Below are 14667 nucleotides of genomic sequence, written 5' to 3'. Positions count from 1 at the left end.
CTGAATGTTAATGTTAGAAACGTAACGTTATTTTCATAACACTTTACTGAAATAACATTTATAACTGATATTTTAGCTTTAAGTAACATTTAAATTATGTACTTCCCAAAGGAAGTGGAAACAAAAATGTATCAACTTTCAGTACTGAAAAACCCCATGGACCCCATAAAAGAGATGTATAGATTTGCCATAATTTTTTTCCCATCCTTTGGAAATCTAGTGATCCATGCTTTGTTTCTCAAGTTGTTTTCCTTCTCTATGAGTGGTTCTATTACTACAAGCCTGCATCACCATCCTTATATGATGTCACAGCATGTGGCTGCCTTTGAAAATAAGTAAAAGGAATGGATTGAAGAGATTCTAACATTTCATTACAGAGTAAATTAGTGGCTTTGGCAGTAACACATTCTTTGTGAACAGAAGGTTTCAATCCAAAGATTACAAAACTTAGAAATAAACCATAGATCTGAGAACTGTTTGTAGTTGTGTTTTTATTTTTCTGTTCCTAATGGTATATCTGTCTTAAGTTATTATGTAGGTATGGTTAGCTTTAGAGAGTGTTATTGTAAGCAAGGTAAACTATCCAGGTGAAACAAGCTAGTTTTGTTTTTTATTACATTGTTAAGTCTATCATATTCAATATAATAGTAGTGCTGCTTTGAAAGGTGAGGTCCTAGGTTACCAGTAGACCAGAAGTCAGTGGTTCCAGTAAAGTATCAAAATAATTATTTATAAATATCCAGCAACTTCAAAACATTGTATTTGCAACACAAAACTTTTTCATAAAGCAGGTTTTAAGAGGAAATATTTTTAATGTTCTTTTTTTTGAAACTGTCACAAAGTTTGTAAGTTTCAGAAATTAAAAAATTATCAAGTCTTAAATTATATTGATTTTTCTAATATAAGAAACTAGATAGTATTTAGAAAGTTTGTAGTAAGTTCCTTGCAATTTGATTAAGCATCCCACTGTGAACCCCTCAGTGTGGATTCCTGTTTGTGGTGAGTGGACCTCCCAGGGAGGTTCTGTTCTTTCAGTTTACCTCCTCTGGGATCTAAACATCCATCCATGTGTTTGCTGTGCTTGGCAACCCGTGAAGAGGAGAAAAGGATCCTGCTGGTTGAGGGGTCCAACCCTAACACACCACTTTGGCCTTGAATTCCTGTAGACGGGTGGACTTTGGGTGGCCCCCCTTGGGTTACTCGGCTGGTCCACTCGGGCTAGGGTCAACCAAGTTGGATGTTCTCACCAGGTGTTGTGGACATTATATCTGATGCTGGTGTTTGGGTATAGTGCTCACGAAACCCTGACGTTGCTTTAGTGTCCTTGTTTGACATTGTAGTGTGTCCCCTCATAGGGCTCCATGGTAGGTGGGGTCAGTGGACACCGAAATTTCACTTTATTATGGATACTCCAATTTAAAATCTTAATAAGATAGTGAAAAACAGTCTATAGGTAAATGACCACATTTTGAAGATTCTGAGCAGCAATCCTCACCATCCATACCACCTGTAGTACCTCATTTATATTCCACTCAAATGTCTCCATTTTTCATTCAGAAGGGACTAGAGGGACTTGCTGGCTCTCCAAAGTCAGTACAAAAGCTTCAATGTTGGTGGAAACATCCACATCTCAACACAGTGAACTCCTCTTGCATTCAAAGGCTGTTGGGGATATACCTATTGAGGTTACACCTCATGCTACTTTGAATTCATCACAAGGAGTTATTGTTGAGAGGGATTTAAAGGCCATCCCAGAGTCAGAGATTCTCACTGGTTTTTCACCCAAGGAGTTTCTATAGTGATGCTTATCTCCACTCGCAAAGATTGGAAGTATGGTGTCAACCAAATGTCCTCATTCTGACATTTACGTCACCATGTCTGCTTGCCACCATCAAGGCAGGATATCTTAATTGTAGAATATGGTTATACATTCCAAACCTTCTCCGATGTTTCTAGTATCAACGGTTTGGTCACTCAAAGACGTCATGTCATGGTTCCTTGAAATGTACTCATTGCAGTGGCAAGGACCACAATGTCTATGAGTCTGAAATGGACTCTCATTGCATCAGTTGCAATGGCTCTCACCCTTCCCACTTTTGTTCTTGCCCTAACTGGTTGAAAGAGAAAGAGATTCATAACATTACCTATCCTGAGGCTCGAAAATTGCTGTCTACCACCCCATCTTGGGCGTATGCAGTTGTACTTCGTTCCACAACTACTGTGGGAGTGCAGACAGATCTCGCTGTGCCTCCTAAAGAATCGTTCTCCAAACAAATGAAAAGTCTTTTGACCTCCATGGTTATAAAAGTTGATGAACCAACTTCAACACCTATCTCTGTACTTATATACATCCTTTGCTTCCAGGTACAGGCATTTCCTTGGATCCATCTTCCTCTCTTACCCCAAGATGCAAAACAATCATTTGTTCATGTCCTCAGTCTCTGGAATTCCCTTCCAACAACAAAGACCTGCCCAATAGACCCAGGGCAGGATCCATGAAGGTCGATAGACCTCCCTCAAATAAGGACAAAAGGTGTGGTTGTAAACAGAAGGGTTCCCCACCCAATTTATTACATGTAAATAAAAATGGCCACCCTGATACAATGGAACTGTCGAGATTTATGTTCTAATCCAGATGACATCAAAACACTGATTGCTTTCTACCATCCTGTTTGTCTTTCCTTACAGGAAACATTTCTGAAGCCTGCTGATACAGTCACCTTTCAGCAGTTTTCTTTATACAGAAATTATAGGCTGTGTGATGGACGAGTGCATGGAGGGGTGGCACTGTTGTTTGAGCAGCATGTGTCTAACCTGTCTTTGCCACTCAATGCACCTCTTGTAGGCTGTAGCTATTCATGTTTCCTTGGGTCATACCATCACTGTTTGTTCTCTCTCCTTGTCATCTGGAGAGACATATGATCAATTAGACCTTGATGCTCTCGTTGAGCAGTTGCCATCTCCCTTTTTAATCCTGGGGGACTTTAATGGACATCATCCCCTCTGGGGAAGTGCTGATATTGATAGGAGAAGTTGCTCTGTAGAGCATATGCCCTCTGATCACAACTTTTCTCTTTTCAATACTGGTTTTTCAACATATTTCCATGTGCCTAGTCAGTCCTTTACTGCTCTTGATCTCTCAATTTGTTCCCCTTCATTATTTTCCCATTTTTCATGCAGGGTTGACAATAATCCACGAGGCAGTGATTATTTTCCTATAATCTTCAGAGAGGCTGGACGTGGTCGATGCCATCCAACCCATGTGCCCCGGTGGAAGCTGGATTAGGTAAACTGGTCCGCTTTCACTACTCTCGCTGAACTTGATTTAGTCATTGTCTGTAAGCCATCAGTAGATCACTGTGTGGCAGCAGTAACTGACCGTATTATACAAGCAGCTGCTCAATGTATTCCTAAAACCTCAACACGTTTTCCAGTATATTCTCATCCATGGTGGAATCCTGCCAGCTACATGGCATGGAAGGCTCAAAAACAAGCCTGGGATACTTTCCATAGATGTTCCACACTCTTGAATCACATCACTTTCCAGTGGGCCTGTGCACATGCTTGATGGGTAATACATCAAAGCCAGAAGGAATCTTGGATTAATTTCACAACCAGCATATCTTCTACCACCAGTTCCAGGGTAATTTGGTACAAGATTCAAAAGGTCAGTGGGCAATATCACTCTGTCCCCCTCTCGATCTTGCTCTCTGATGGCCAGGAAGCAACTGATACCCAAAGCATTAACGATACTCTAGGTGAAAGCTCTTGTCTCGTATCTAGCACTTCTGCTTCTTCTTCCACCTTCTTAGCCATCAAGACTTGGGCAGAGCAATCACCTCTTTCCTTTCGAGCTGATTGTCTCTATGACTATAATTGTCCCTTTACAATGGTGGAGCTCAAACTAGCCCTTCATCATTTCTGGCAGTACATTGTTTGGACCTGATGATATACACTATGAGATGCTGTGCCATCTATCTCCAGCTTTTCTTGCTATCCTCTTGGTTGTTTTTATCAGGATCTGGCAGGAGAATGTTTTTTCTGATGCCTGGTGCCAGGTTGTTGTCCTGCCTTTCTCCAAGGCTTGGAAGGATCCCAAGATTCCTTCAAACTATCATCCAATTGCTTTGACGAGCTGTCTCTGTGAGACCTTAGAGAGGATGGTTAATGCTCATCTTGTTTGGTTCCTCAAATGAAACAACCTCCTCTTGCCCATCCAGTGTGGGTTCCGATGACAGCGCTCCACCATGGACCACCTGATTCGACTTGAAACATCAATCAGAGAAGCCTTTCTCAAATGACAACATCTTGTCTCAATATTCTTTGACATTGAGAAGGATTATGACATAATATGGAGGTATGGCATCTTGCAAGACCTTCATATATATGGGTTAATGGTCATTTGCCCATTTTTATTAAACATTTTTTAATGGAAGGAAGATTCCGAATTTGTGTGGGTTCGACACTTTTCTCTTTTTTTCTACAGGAATTTGGAGTCTTTCAAGGCTGTATTCTGAGTGTCACACTTTTCAGTATAAAAATTAATGCCATCACTGAACAATTTCGTCTTACTGTTGCAAAAGAGCTCTATGTCGATGACTTTCCTGTCAGTCGTCGAACATGAGGTATGTTGAGCGGCAGCTACAGAATGCCATCAATTGTTTACTGAAGTGAACCACAGCACATAGCTTTACCTTCTCTCTCTCTATAATCGTTTGCATGCACTTTTGCCATCAACAGAGTTTTTACCCTGATCCTGAACTCCATATCGGTGAAGTTGTGCTGCCTGTGGTCTCTGAGACTAAGTTCTTGGGGCTTACCTTTGAATGTAAGCTAACCTTTATATACCACACATCAAGCAGCTATGGGTCAAATGTAGAAGAGCACTGAACATCCTCTGTGTCCTCTCTTCCACCACTTGGAGAGCAGATTGGGTTTTATGCTTTCTGCACTTCCCCAGTTCAGAGCTTATACATAGAGTCTCATGAACCATCTTTGCACCTCTGCCATTTGCAACTGTCATTGCAAATGACTATATGCTTTGAAACTTCGTTCCTTACCAAAGCATCCCTCCTGGGGTTGTATTTTCCTTCCTTGGTGGGCCATTCTTTTTCAGACAAGATGATCTGCCATTGCTCCTTTTGACCTTTGTATCCAGGCGCAGTTGGATGAATTGTGTCTGTTATTGGATGGCTACCATTGCTGTATCCACTGGTCAGCCCATCCCACCATGGCTTCTAATAGTCCCCAATTGTGACCTATCTTTAACTCATCTGAGAAAGGTATACACTCCTGATTGGAAATATTGTCTGCTATTTGCTGAACATCTTTTAAACCATTCTTACATTCCTATTTATACAGATGGTTTGAAATCAGGTGACTGTGTGGGTTCTGCCATGCTTTGTTGTGGTTCGGTGGTTGCACACAGAATCCCCTCTACAGTTTCTGTGTTCACTGCTGAACTGTATGCCATTGCTCTTGCCCTGGATCACATGGAAGCTAAGCAGTACTCAAACTGCACGATTTATACTGACTTGCTTAGTTTTCTACTGGCCCTGGAATTGCTTTATGTTGGTTCACACCCTATTCTCACTGATATTCAAAACTGACTGGCCCATTTCTCTTTAACATCTACTTCTATCCAGATCTTCTGGATATTGGGCTACATTAGTATTCGCAGGAATGAGCTCTCTCACACTGCAGCTAAGTCTATCTGCTCTGACACAATCACTTCTGTGCCTGTCCCATACATGAACTATGGTCCTATATTCAAGGTTCAGCTCCATGCCAGCTGGCAATCGACTTGAAGTGAGCAACGCAAAAACAAGCTTTTCCAAATAAAACCCTATATTGGACTTTGTCCATCTTGTTACTGTAATGATCAGAAAGAGGAAGTTGTTCTGACTAGACTGCGCATTGGTCACAGTTTTTCAACTCATAGTTTTCTTTTATCTGGAACTGTTGCACTGGTGTTTAGTTTGTGTAACACTCAGATCACAATAAGCCACATTTTACTTTCTTGTCATTGTTATGATTCACGACAGCACCATTTTAAGCATGTTCTGTCCCAAGGTTTGTCCATAGCGTCAGACAGTGTTATTGATGATAGTGACACTGTCCACCTTGGTGATGTTTATAGTTTTTTAAAAGCCATTAATCTTTTTAATGCCACTTAGCTTTTTGAATTTATACTTTACACCTTTTTAATGTGGCTTCCTTTTAAAAATCACAGTTCATCTAGTTCAATTTGAAATTAGAAACTGACCATAACATTAAATAACTCAAAACCAGGACTGGAAAGGCCAACTTCAGGTGACTGACTGTGGTTTTTATACTTACCTGTTAGTCTTCCTGGCGAGTTATGATTATTACAGTCATGCTACAGAAAGTCCTTTGCAACTTGAATTACTGTAGTTTTTCTCTTGACGTTGTAAACTAGATGTAAATATTGGTTTTATGCTTCTTTTTTTAACACTTTTGTTTCACCTTAATTTCCTTTCATGAATTTTACTGAATTTACTTTTACCTTTTTTACCAGATATTTGGTGCAGATAGCCAAGCTGCCTTGTGCCATAAAACACTAAATTAATCAACAAACCATCCAACTGTGAAAAAGTAAAAATTAGGTAATATGAGTGATATTTCTCTTGTCCAGAAATAGACACTATTACTTGCAGTGGACAGCTTAACCATTTATAGTGATTTTGATAGTTTTCCTACCAGTGTTAGTTACAGTTATGGAAAGATGTATTTTCAATTCACACTTAGTTATTGTTTATTGTACTTTATAATAACAATAATTCTGTTGCAATTACTTCATTTTTAATGGCACTATTTTCTGATGGCATTGTTGTGTGACACTACAGTCTCAGTCATAACAAGCTTCAGTGAAGGACTGCAAAATCATATTATGATAAACTTTGTTGTCTAAAGAACATTAGCTTCCAAGATTAATTTAAAGCAGACCAGAAGCAGAAAGGTCTGTTGTATCTGCATCTAGAAGGCTCAAGAAGTATGTGGTTGAATAAGATTGCTGTGAGTTCAGTTTCTTTGGAAACTTTTCTTATGAAAAGAGCCACTGATATGAAGATAGGGCTGGAAGACTGTAGGCTTAAGCTTGTAATTTTTTGCTAACTTTAAAACCTTATTTACTATATTAGAAGTACCAGGGAATATGAATGGTTAGCTTCAATGCAGTTGTTTATAGGGTCAGAAGATTCTCTTTCCTTGTATTAGCATTCGCTTTCTGGATATGTGTGTTACTATGGGTGGCTAGGGATATGATTGAAAACTCCCATTTTCAGTGTTAGTTCTTTTTGTTTACTCTGCATTGATTAACAATCCTGCTGTACTTATATTCTTCCTGAGAAAGGACTGTAATGGTTATGTATTTTACAGTTGTAAAACTTACCTTCACACAACGATCTCATATTTACAAAGCAGTTTAATTTTATTGTATTCAAAGTGAAATTTGTTTATTGGCTATAAATGTATATATGGAAGTATCATGCTACTCTTATGCAAAGAGACATTGAAAAATAGTTTTGGGTAATTAACCATCATGGTTACCATTTCAGGTTTGCATCATTTCTGTACTTGGGCCTCTTGTGTCTTGTACACAAATTTGTTACTCTTTTGTCTTTTAAGATGGCATATTTGACTGGAACTTAAGATCCTCTGTGCCTTAAGAAACGTTCACAACACTTGGAATATAACTGTAAATAATTAGATGATGCTTTTCCATTGTTGTTTCTTTCAAATCCCAAAATGTGGTTGATCTTTCTATATTTTCCATTTTAGTCCAGTTTTCTTTATTGGCTGTAAATGTGAATGTTTACAAGATGTTCTGTTTCTTGTTGGTTTTGAAAGTTGTGGGGTTTTCAATACATTTGATTACTCTCTTTAAGTAAAGAGATAAAAACCTTTATTTTTATTCTTTAGTAAAAGTTAAAGAATTGAATGATTATTATGAATCACAAACTTTCTCCAAAGTTTTTTAATTCTTAAAATTTTCCAATGTAATTACTAAAGAAATTGTTGCAACTAAAAGTGAGTTATTGCTAGTTGTCAAAAGACTTGATTGGGTGTTAATTACAATTATGTTTTTTATTTTCCCTTTAGGTTCATCATATTCATCAACTTTATTACTGAAGCACGTATTACTACAGCAGGGCTGATTAAGCCCCATGAAGCTTCTAGAAAGGATTGATTTTCACAACTGATTTCTGTTTTCAACCAAAACCTCATTTATCAGTGAAGAATACAATTCTGAGGAAACAAAAAAATATTGAGTCGTACCTTGAGTATGGTACCATACAACTGTGTGAGTTATTTCAGGTCTGGTAATCGTCATATCTTGGTTATTTAGTACTGTGTTATCTGTAACTGTTTATATTTATTGCATGAAATTGGAAGGTAGAAACTGGATGTATAATTGATTGAATGTGTCAGAGATGTAAATTTTTTTAGATAATGACTTAAAAAATATTCACAGGTTTACAACTAGAATTTTCATTTCAGTGAATTATTCTGATTAATCAAGAATTATGTAGAATAAATAATCATGTTTATGGAGAATGAACACATGATAATTAACAGCATTCTCAGGATCTGTAAAGGGGGGGGGCAAGTAACACAAGATCTGACACCCAACATATCCAGGTGACCTTCTGGGCACATTTTAGCCAACCCTGGTACCCCTAAAAAAATAAAGGTAGTAGGTATATGCTGTATAGATCCCTGGTCACTTTGACTGTAACTGCAAGTTTGGTTTTGCTAGCCTCAAAACTGTGAGAAGCATTCACAAACAACATGAATTTTGTACAGGATTACCAGTTTCTGAGTTGTTTAACTCTTTTCCTATTGATTATTTTATATATATGCTGCATTTTTATAAAAAGATTTTAGGGTACAACAATGTGGGATTATAAAATGTGTCCTAGGTTTTGGAGGTGACTTAAGAAGTAGAACCCACATTGTGGTGGGGATACACCGTCTATTAGTCTTAACCTCCAATTCACTAGTCTCACACACGAAGTAGTATTTTGTTTCATTTTTTAATTTTAATGTGTTTTGTTTTGGCTTTCAAAAAATGGCTGTTTTATTGTAGGTTTTTAGAGATGTGTTATTTTTGTTTATGACTAATTGTTAAATATAAATCATACTGAAACGCTTATTATGTGTTTTATAAATAGACATGACTAACATGTGTTTATTTTATAATAGTTTGTTGGTTCTTTCATTTCATTGTTTACACCATTTTGAGATGAGTCTGAATTACCCTGTAATTCCAGGTGGAGGTATCCGGTACATGTTCTGAACAAACACCTGATATATTTCCTGGACCAAATGGGCCCTGTCTGTTACCACTAGGGTCCTCACAACTTGTAAATAGAATTCACAAGTTTCCAGTCTGTTACCAAGAATATCCAAATCTTCAGTCACTCAGAAACTATGAAGTCACATTTTTAGAGTGACTGCTTCACAAAATCTTGACAGCAATAAATAAGAATGTAACTAACTAATTGAACTCTTACAAGTAACGTTTTATAAAACTTGTGTTCACTGCATTATTGTTAGCCTTATATAAGGTTTCTCTTGTTTATTTTGTTCAATATAGCAGTTTGTGAGTTAACTGTAGTAGAGTACATCTAGGAATACAGTTTTTAACTCTTTAATGATTGTATTGAATAAATGGAGATATGTATCTATAAGTCTATCCATCATGAACAGTGGCTCTCATTGTCAGAGTAAATAATTATTTGTAATACTGCATACTCCAGTTGTTATTAAATGAACACAAGGAATTCATCCAGCTGTTTACTTTCAGATTAACCACCAACATCCAAAAATGACCCAATATAAATAATTTACTTATACTACTGATTTCCAAACTTTAAAGACTCTCTAGAATTTCTTGTGTTTAATTCTGTTACCATTGTTTTCTCTTATTTCCCCAGTTATATTTTGATAGACTAATAACATTGTTGGTAAAGGATGCTTTCCATAGCAACACCTCCATTTGCTTCATTATTATTATAATTATGTATTAAAGCCCAAAAAGGGCATTCAAATAAAGAGTGCTATAAATCAAGTTTCTCATTACTGGCAAGTGGTTTAACTTATTTCATGGTTTAGGTTTAGAATCATTTTAATTCCATTAAAAAGGTCCTGGTGGATAGAGCACTTGATCTGTTTATCAGATCACCAGATTGACTCCTGTTGCTGAGCATCCTTTCCCTCTTCAGGACAGTAGACAGTGTGACCATCCATCACACTATTCGTTGGTAATGAGGAACCCAACATATGGCAACGGATGTTGTTTACTAAATGCCTTTCCTCCACCAGTTCAAACTTTGGGATATCTACCTGAAATTCCCATCAATTAAATTTGCAGGAAGATTGACGAACAAATTACTGAATATAAAACATTCAACAGATTAGTTAAATATACTAAAACCGCATAATTATGTTATTCAAGCAAAGACAGAAAACACTTCTGAGGAGTTGCAATAGCTTATAAAGTAAAACACAAACTGCTGGTTTGTTAAGAATAAACACTGAAAAGAGAAAATGAAATAGTACCAATATTACAAACATCTGCTCTACACTGTCTGATAAATTATAAGGACTAGTAATACATCAGTCTACAAACACCTGCTCTACACTGTCTGATAAATTGTAAGGACTAGTAATACATCAATCTACAAACATCTGCTCTACACTGTCTGATAAATTGTAAGGACTAATAATACATCAATCTACAAACATCTGCTCTACACTGTCTGATAAATTGTAAGGACTAATGATACACCAATCTACAAACATCTGCTCTACACTGTCTGATAAATTGTAAGGACTAATAATACATCAATCTACAAACATCTGCTCTACACTGTCTGATAAATTGTAAGGACTAATAATACACCAATCTACAAACATCTGCTCTACACTGTCTGATAAATTGTAAGGACTAATGATACACAAATCTACAAACATCTGCTCTACACTGTCTGATAAATTGTAAGGACTAATGATACATCAATCTACAAACATCTGCTCTACACTGTCTGATAAATTGTAAGGACTAATAATACACCAATCTACAAACATCTGCTCTACACTGTCTGATAAATTGTAAGGACTAATGATACACCAATCTAATAAACATCTGATCTACACTGTCTGATAAATTGTAAGGACTAATGATACACCAATCTACAAACGTCTGCTCTACACTGTCTGATAAATTGTAAAGACTAATAATACACCAATCTACAAACATTTGCTCTACACTGTCTGATAAATTGTAAGGACTAATGATACACAAATCTACAAACATCTGCTCTACACTGTCTGATAAATTGTAAGAACTAATAATACATCAGTCTACAAACATCTGCTCTACACTGTCTGATAAATTGTAAGGACTAATGATACACCAATATTACAAACATCTGCTCTACACTGTCTCAAAATTGTAAGGACTAATAATACATCAGTCTACAAATATCTGCTCTACACTGTCTGATAAATTGTAAGGACTAATGATACACCAATATTACAAACATCTGCTCTACACTGTCTGATAATTTGTAAGGACTAATAATACATCAGTCTACAAACATCTGCTCTACACTGTCTGATAAATTGTAAGGACTAATGATACACCAATATTACAAACATCTCCTCTACACTACTGATAAATTGTAAGGACTAATGATACACCAATATTACAAACATCTGCTCTACACTGTCTGATAAATTGTAAGGACTAATGATACACCAATCTACAAACATCTGCTCTACACTGTCTGATAAATTGTAAGGACTAATGATACACCAATCTACAAACATCTGCTCTACACTGTCTGATAAATTGTAAGGACTAATGATACACCAATCTACAAACATCTGCTCTACACTGTCTGATAAATTGTAAGGACTAATGATACATCAATATTACAAACATCTGCTCTACACTGTCTGATAAATTGTAAGGACTAATAATACATCAGTCTACAAACATCTGCTCTACACTGTCTGATAAATTGTAAGGACTAATGATAAACCAATATTACAAACATCTGCTCTACACTGTCTGATAAATTGTAAGAACTAATAATACATCAGTCTACAAACATCTGCTCTACACTGTCTGATAAATTGTAAGGACTAATGATACACCAATATTACAAACATCTGCTCTACACTGTCTGAAAATTGTAAGGACTAATAATACACCAATCTACAAACATCTGCTCTACACTGTCTGATAAATTGTAAGGACTAATAATACACCAATATTACAAACATCTGCTCTACACTGTCTGATATATTGTAAGGACTAATAATACACCAATCTACAAACGTCTGCTCTACACTGTCTGATAAATTGTAAGGACTAATACACCAATCAACAAACATCTCCTCTACACTGTCTGATAAATTGTAAGGACTAATGATACACCAATTACAAACATCTGCTCTACACTGTCTGATAAATTGTAAGGACTAATGATACATCAATCTACAAACATCTGCTCTACACTGTCTGATAAATTGTAAGGACTAATGATACACCAATCTACAAACATCTGCTCTACACTGTCTGATAAATTGTAAGGACTAATGATACACCAATCTACAAACATCTGCTCTACACTGTCTGATAAATTGTAAGGACTAATGATACACCAATCTACAAACATCTGCTCTACACTGTCTGATAAATTGTAAGGACTAATGATACACCAATCTACAAACATCTGCTCTACACTGTCTGATAAATTGTAAGGACTAATGATACATCAATATTACAAACATCTGCTCTACACTGTCTGATAAATTGTAAGGACTAATAATACATCAGTCTACAAACATCTGCTCTACACTGTCTGATAAATTGTAAGGACTAATGATACACAAATCTACAAACATCTGCTCTACACTGTCTCATAAATTGTAAGGACTAATGATACATCACTCTACAAACAAATGCTTTACACTCTCTGATAAATTGTAAGGACTAGTAATACATCAGTCTACAAACATCTGCTCTACACTGTCTGATAAATTGTAAGGACTAATGATACACCAATATTACAAACATCTGCTCTAGACTGTCTGATAAATTGTAAGGACTAATAATACATCAGTCTACAAACATCTGCTCTACACTGTCTGATAAATTGTAAGGACTAATGATACACCAATCTACAAACATCTGATCTACACTGTCTGATAAATTGTAAGGACTAATGATACACCAATCTACAAACGTCTGCTCTACACTGTCTGATAAATTGTAAAGACTAATAATACACCAATCTACAAACATCTGCTCTACACTGTCTGATAAATTGTAAGGACTAATGATACACAAATCTACAAACATCTGCTCTACACTGTCTGATAAATTGTAAGGACTAATAATACATCACTCTACAAACATCTGCTCTACACTCTGATAAATTGTAAGGACTAATGATACACCAATCTAATAAACATCTGATCTACACTGTCTGATAAATTGTAAGGACTAATGATACACCAATCTACAAACATCTGCTCTACACTGTCTGATAAATTGTAAAGACTAATAATACACCAATCTACAAACATCTGCTCTACACTGTCTGATAAATTGTAAAGACTAATGATACAACAATCTACAAACATCTGCTCTACACTGTCTAATAAATTAAAAGGACTAATGATACACCAATATTACAAACATCTGCTCTACACTGTCTGATAAATTGTAAGGACTAATGATACACCAATCTACAAACATCTGCTCTACACTGTCTGATAAATTGTAAGGACTAATGATACACCAATCTACAAACATCTGCTCTACACTGTCTGATAAATTGTAAGGACTAATAATACGTCAATCTACAAACATCTGCTCTACACTGTCTGATAAATTGTAAGGACTAATGATACACCAATATTACAAACATCTGCTCTACACTGTCTGATAAATTGTAAGGACTAATGATACATCAATCTACAAACATCTGCTCTACACTGTCTGATAAATTGTAAGGACTAATGATACACCAATCTACAAACATCTGCTCTACACTGTCTGATAAATTGTAAGGACTAATGATACACCAATCTACAAACATCTGCTCTACACTGTCTGATAAATTGTAAGGACTAATAATACACCAATCTACAAACATCTGCTCTACACTGTCTGATAAATTGTAAGGACTAATGATACACAAATCTACAAACATCTGCTCTACACTGTCTGATAAATTGTAAGGACTAATGATACATCAATCTACAAACATCTGCTCTACACTGTCTGATAAATTGTAAGGACTAATGATACACCAATCTACAAACATCTGCTCTACACTGTCTGATAAATTGTAAGGACTAATGATACACCAATCTACAAACATCTGCTCTACACTGTCTGATAAATTGTAAGGACTAATGATACACCAATCTACAAACATCTGCTCTACACTGTCTGATAAATTGTAAGGACTAATGATACACCAATATTACAAACATCTGCTCTACACTGTCTGATAAATTGTAAGGACTAATGATACACCAATATTACAAACATCTGCTCTACACTGTCTGATAAATTGTAAGGACTAATGATACACACCAATGCTCTACAAACATCTGCTCTAC

At 36.3% G+C, this 14667-nt stretch overlaps 1 protein-coding gene across 1 annotated transcript in view; it reads left to right on the top strand.

Moving 5' to 3' along the window:
- The window catches only part of LOC143257734 (uncharacterized), an 81821-nt gene extending 71743 nt beyond the window's left edge, over positions 1-10078 (top strand). The window contains exons 4-5 of the mRNA XM_076516767.1: positions 8122-8337; positions 9294-10078. Coding sequence (XP_076372882.1) covers positions 8122-8209 — 88 coding nt within the window. The 3' untranslated portion in view covers positions 8210-8337; positions 9294-10078. The remainder of the gene's footprint in view (positions 1-8121; positions 8338-9293) is intronic.
- The last annotated feature ends 4589 nt before the right edge of the window (positions 10079-14667 follow it).

The sequence above is a fragment of the Tachypleus tridentatus genome, chromosome 7, assembly GCF_004210375.1.
Source record: "Tachypleus tridentatus isolate NWPU-2018 chromosome 7, ASM421037v1, whole genome shotgun sequence".
Taxonomy (NCBI): domain Eukaryota; kingdom Metazoa; phylum Arthropoda; class Merostomata; order Xiphosura; family Limulidae; genus Tachypleus; species Tachypleus tridentatus.
The sequence above is the reverse complement of the archived record's forward strand: the minus strand, read 5'-3'. Positions and strand labels throughout refer to the sequence as shown.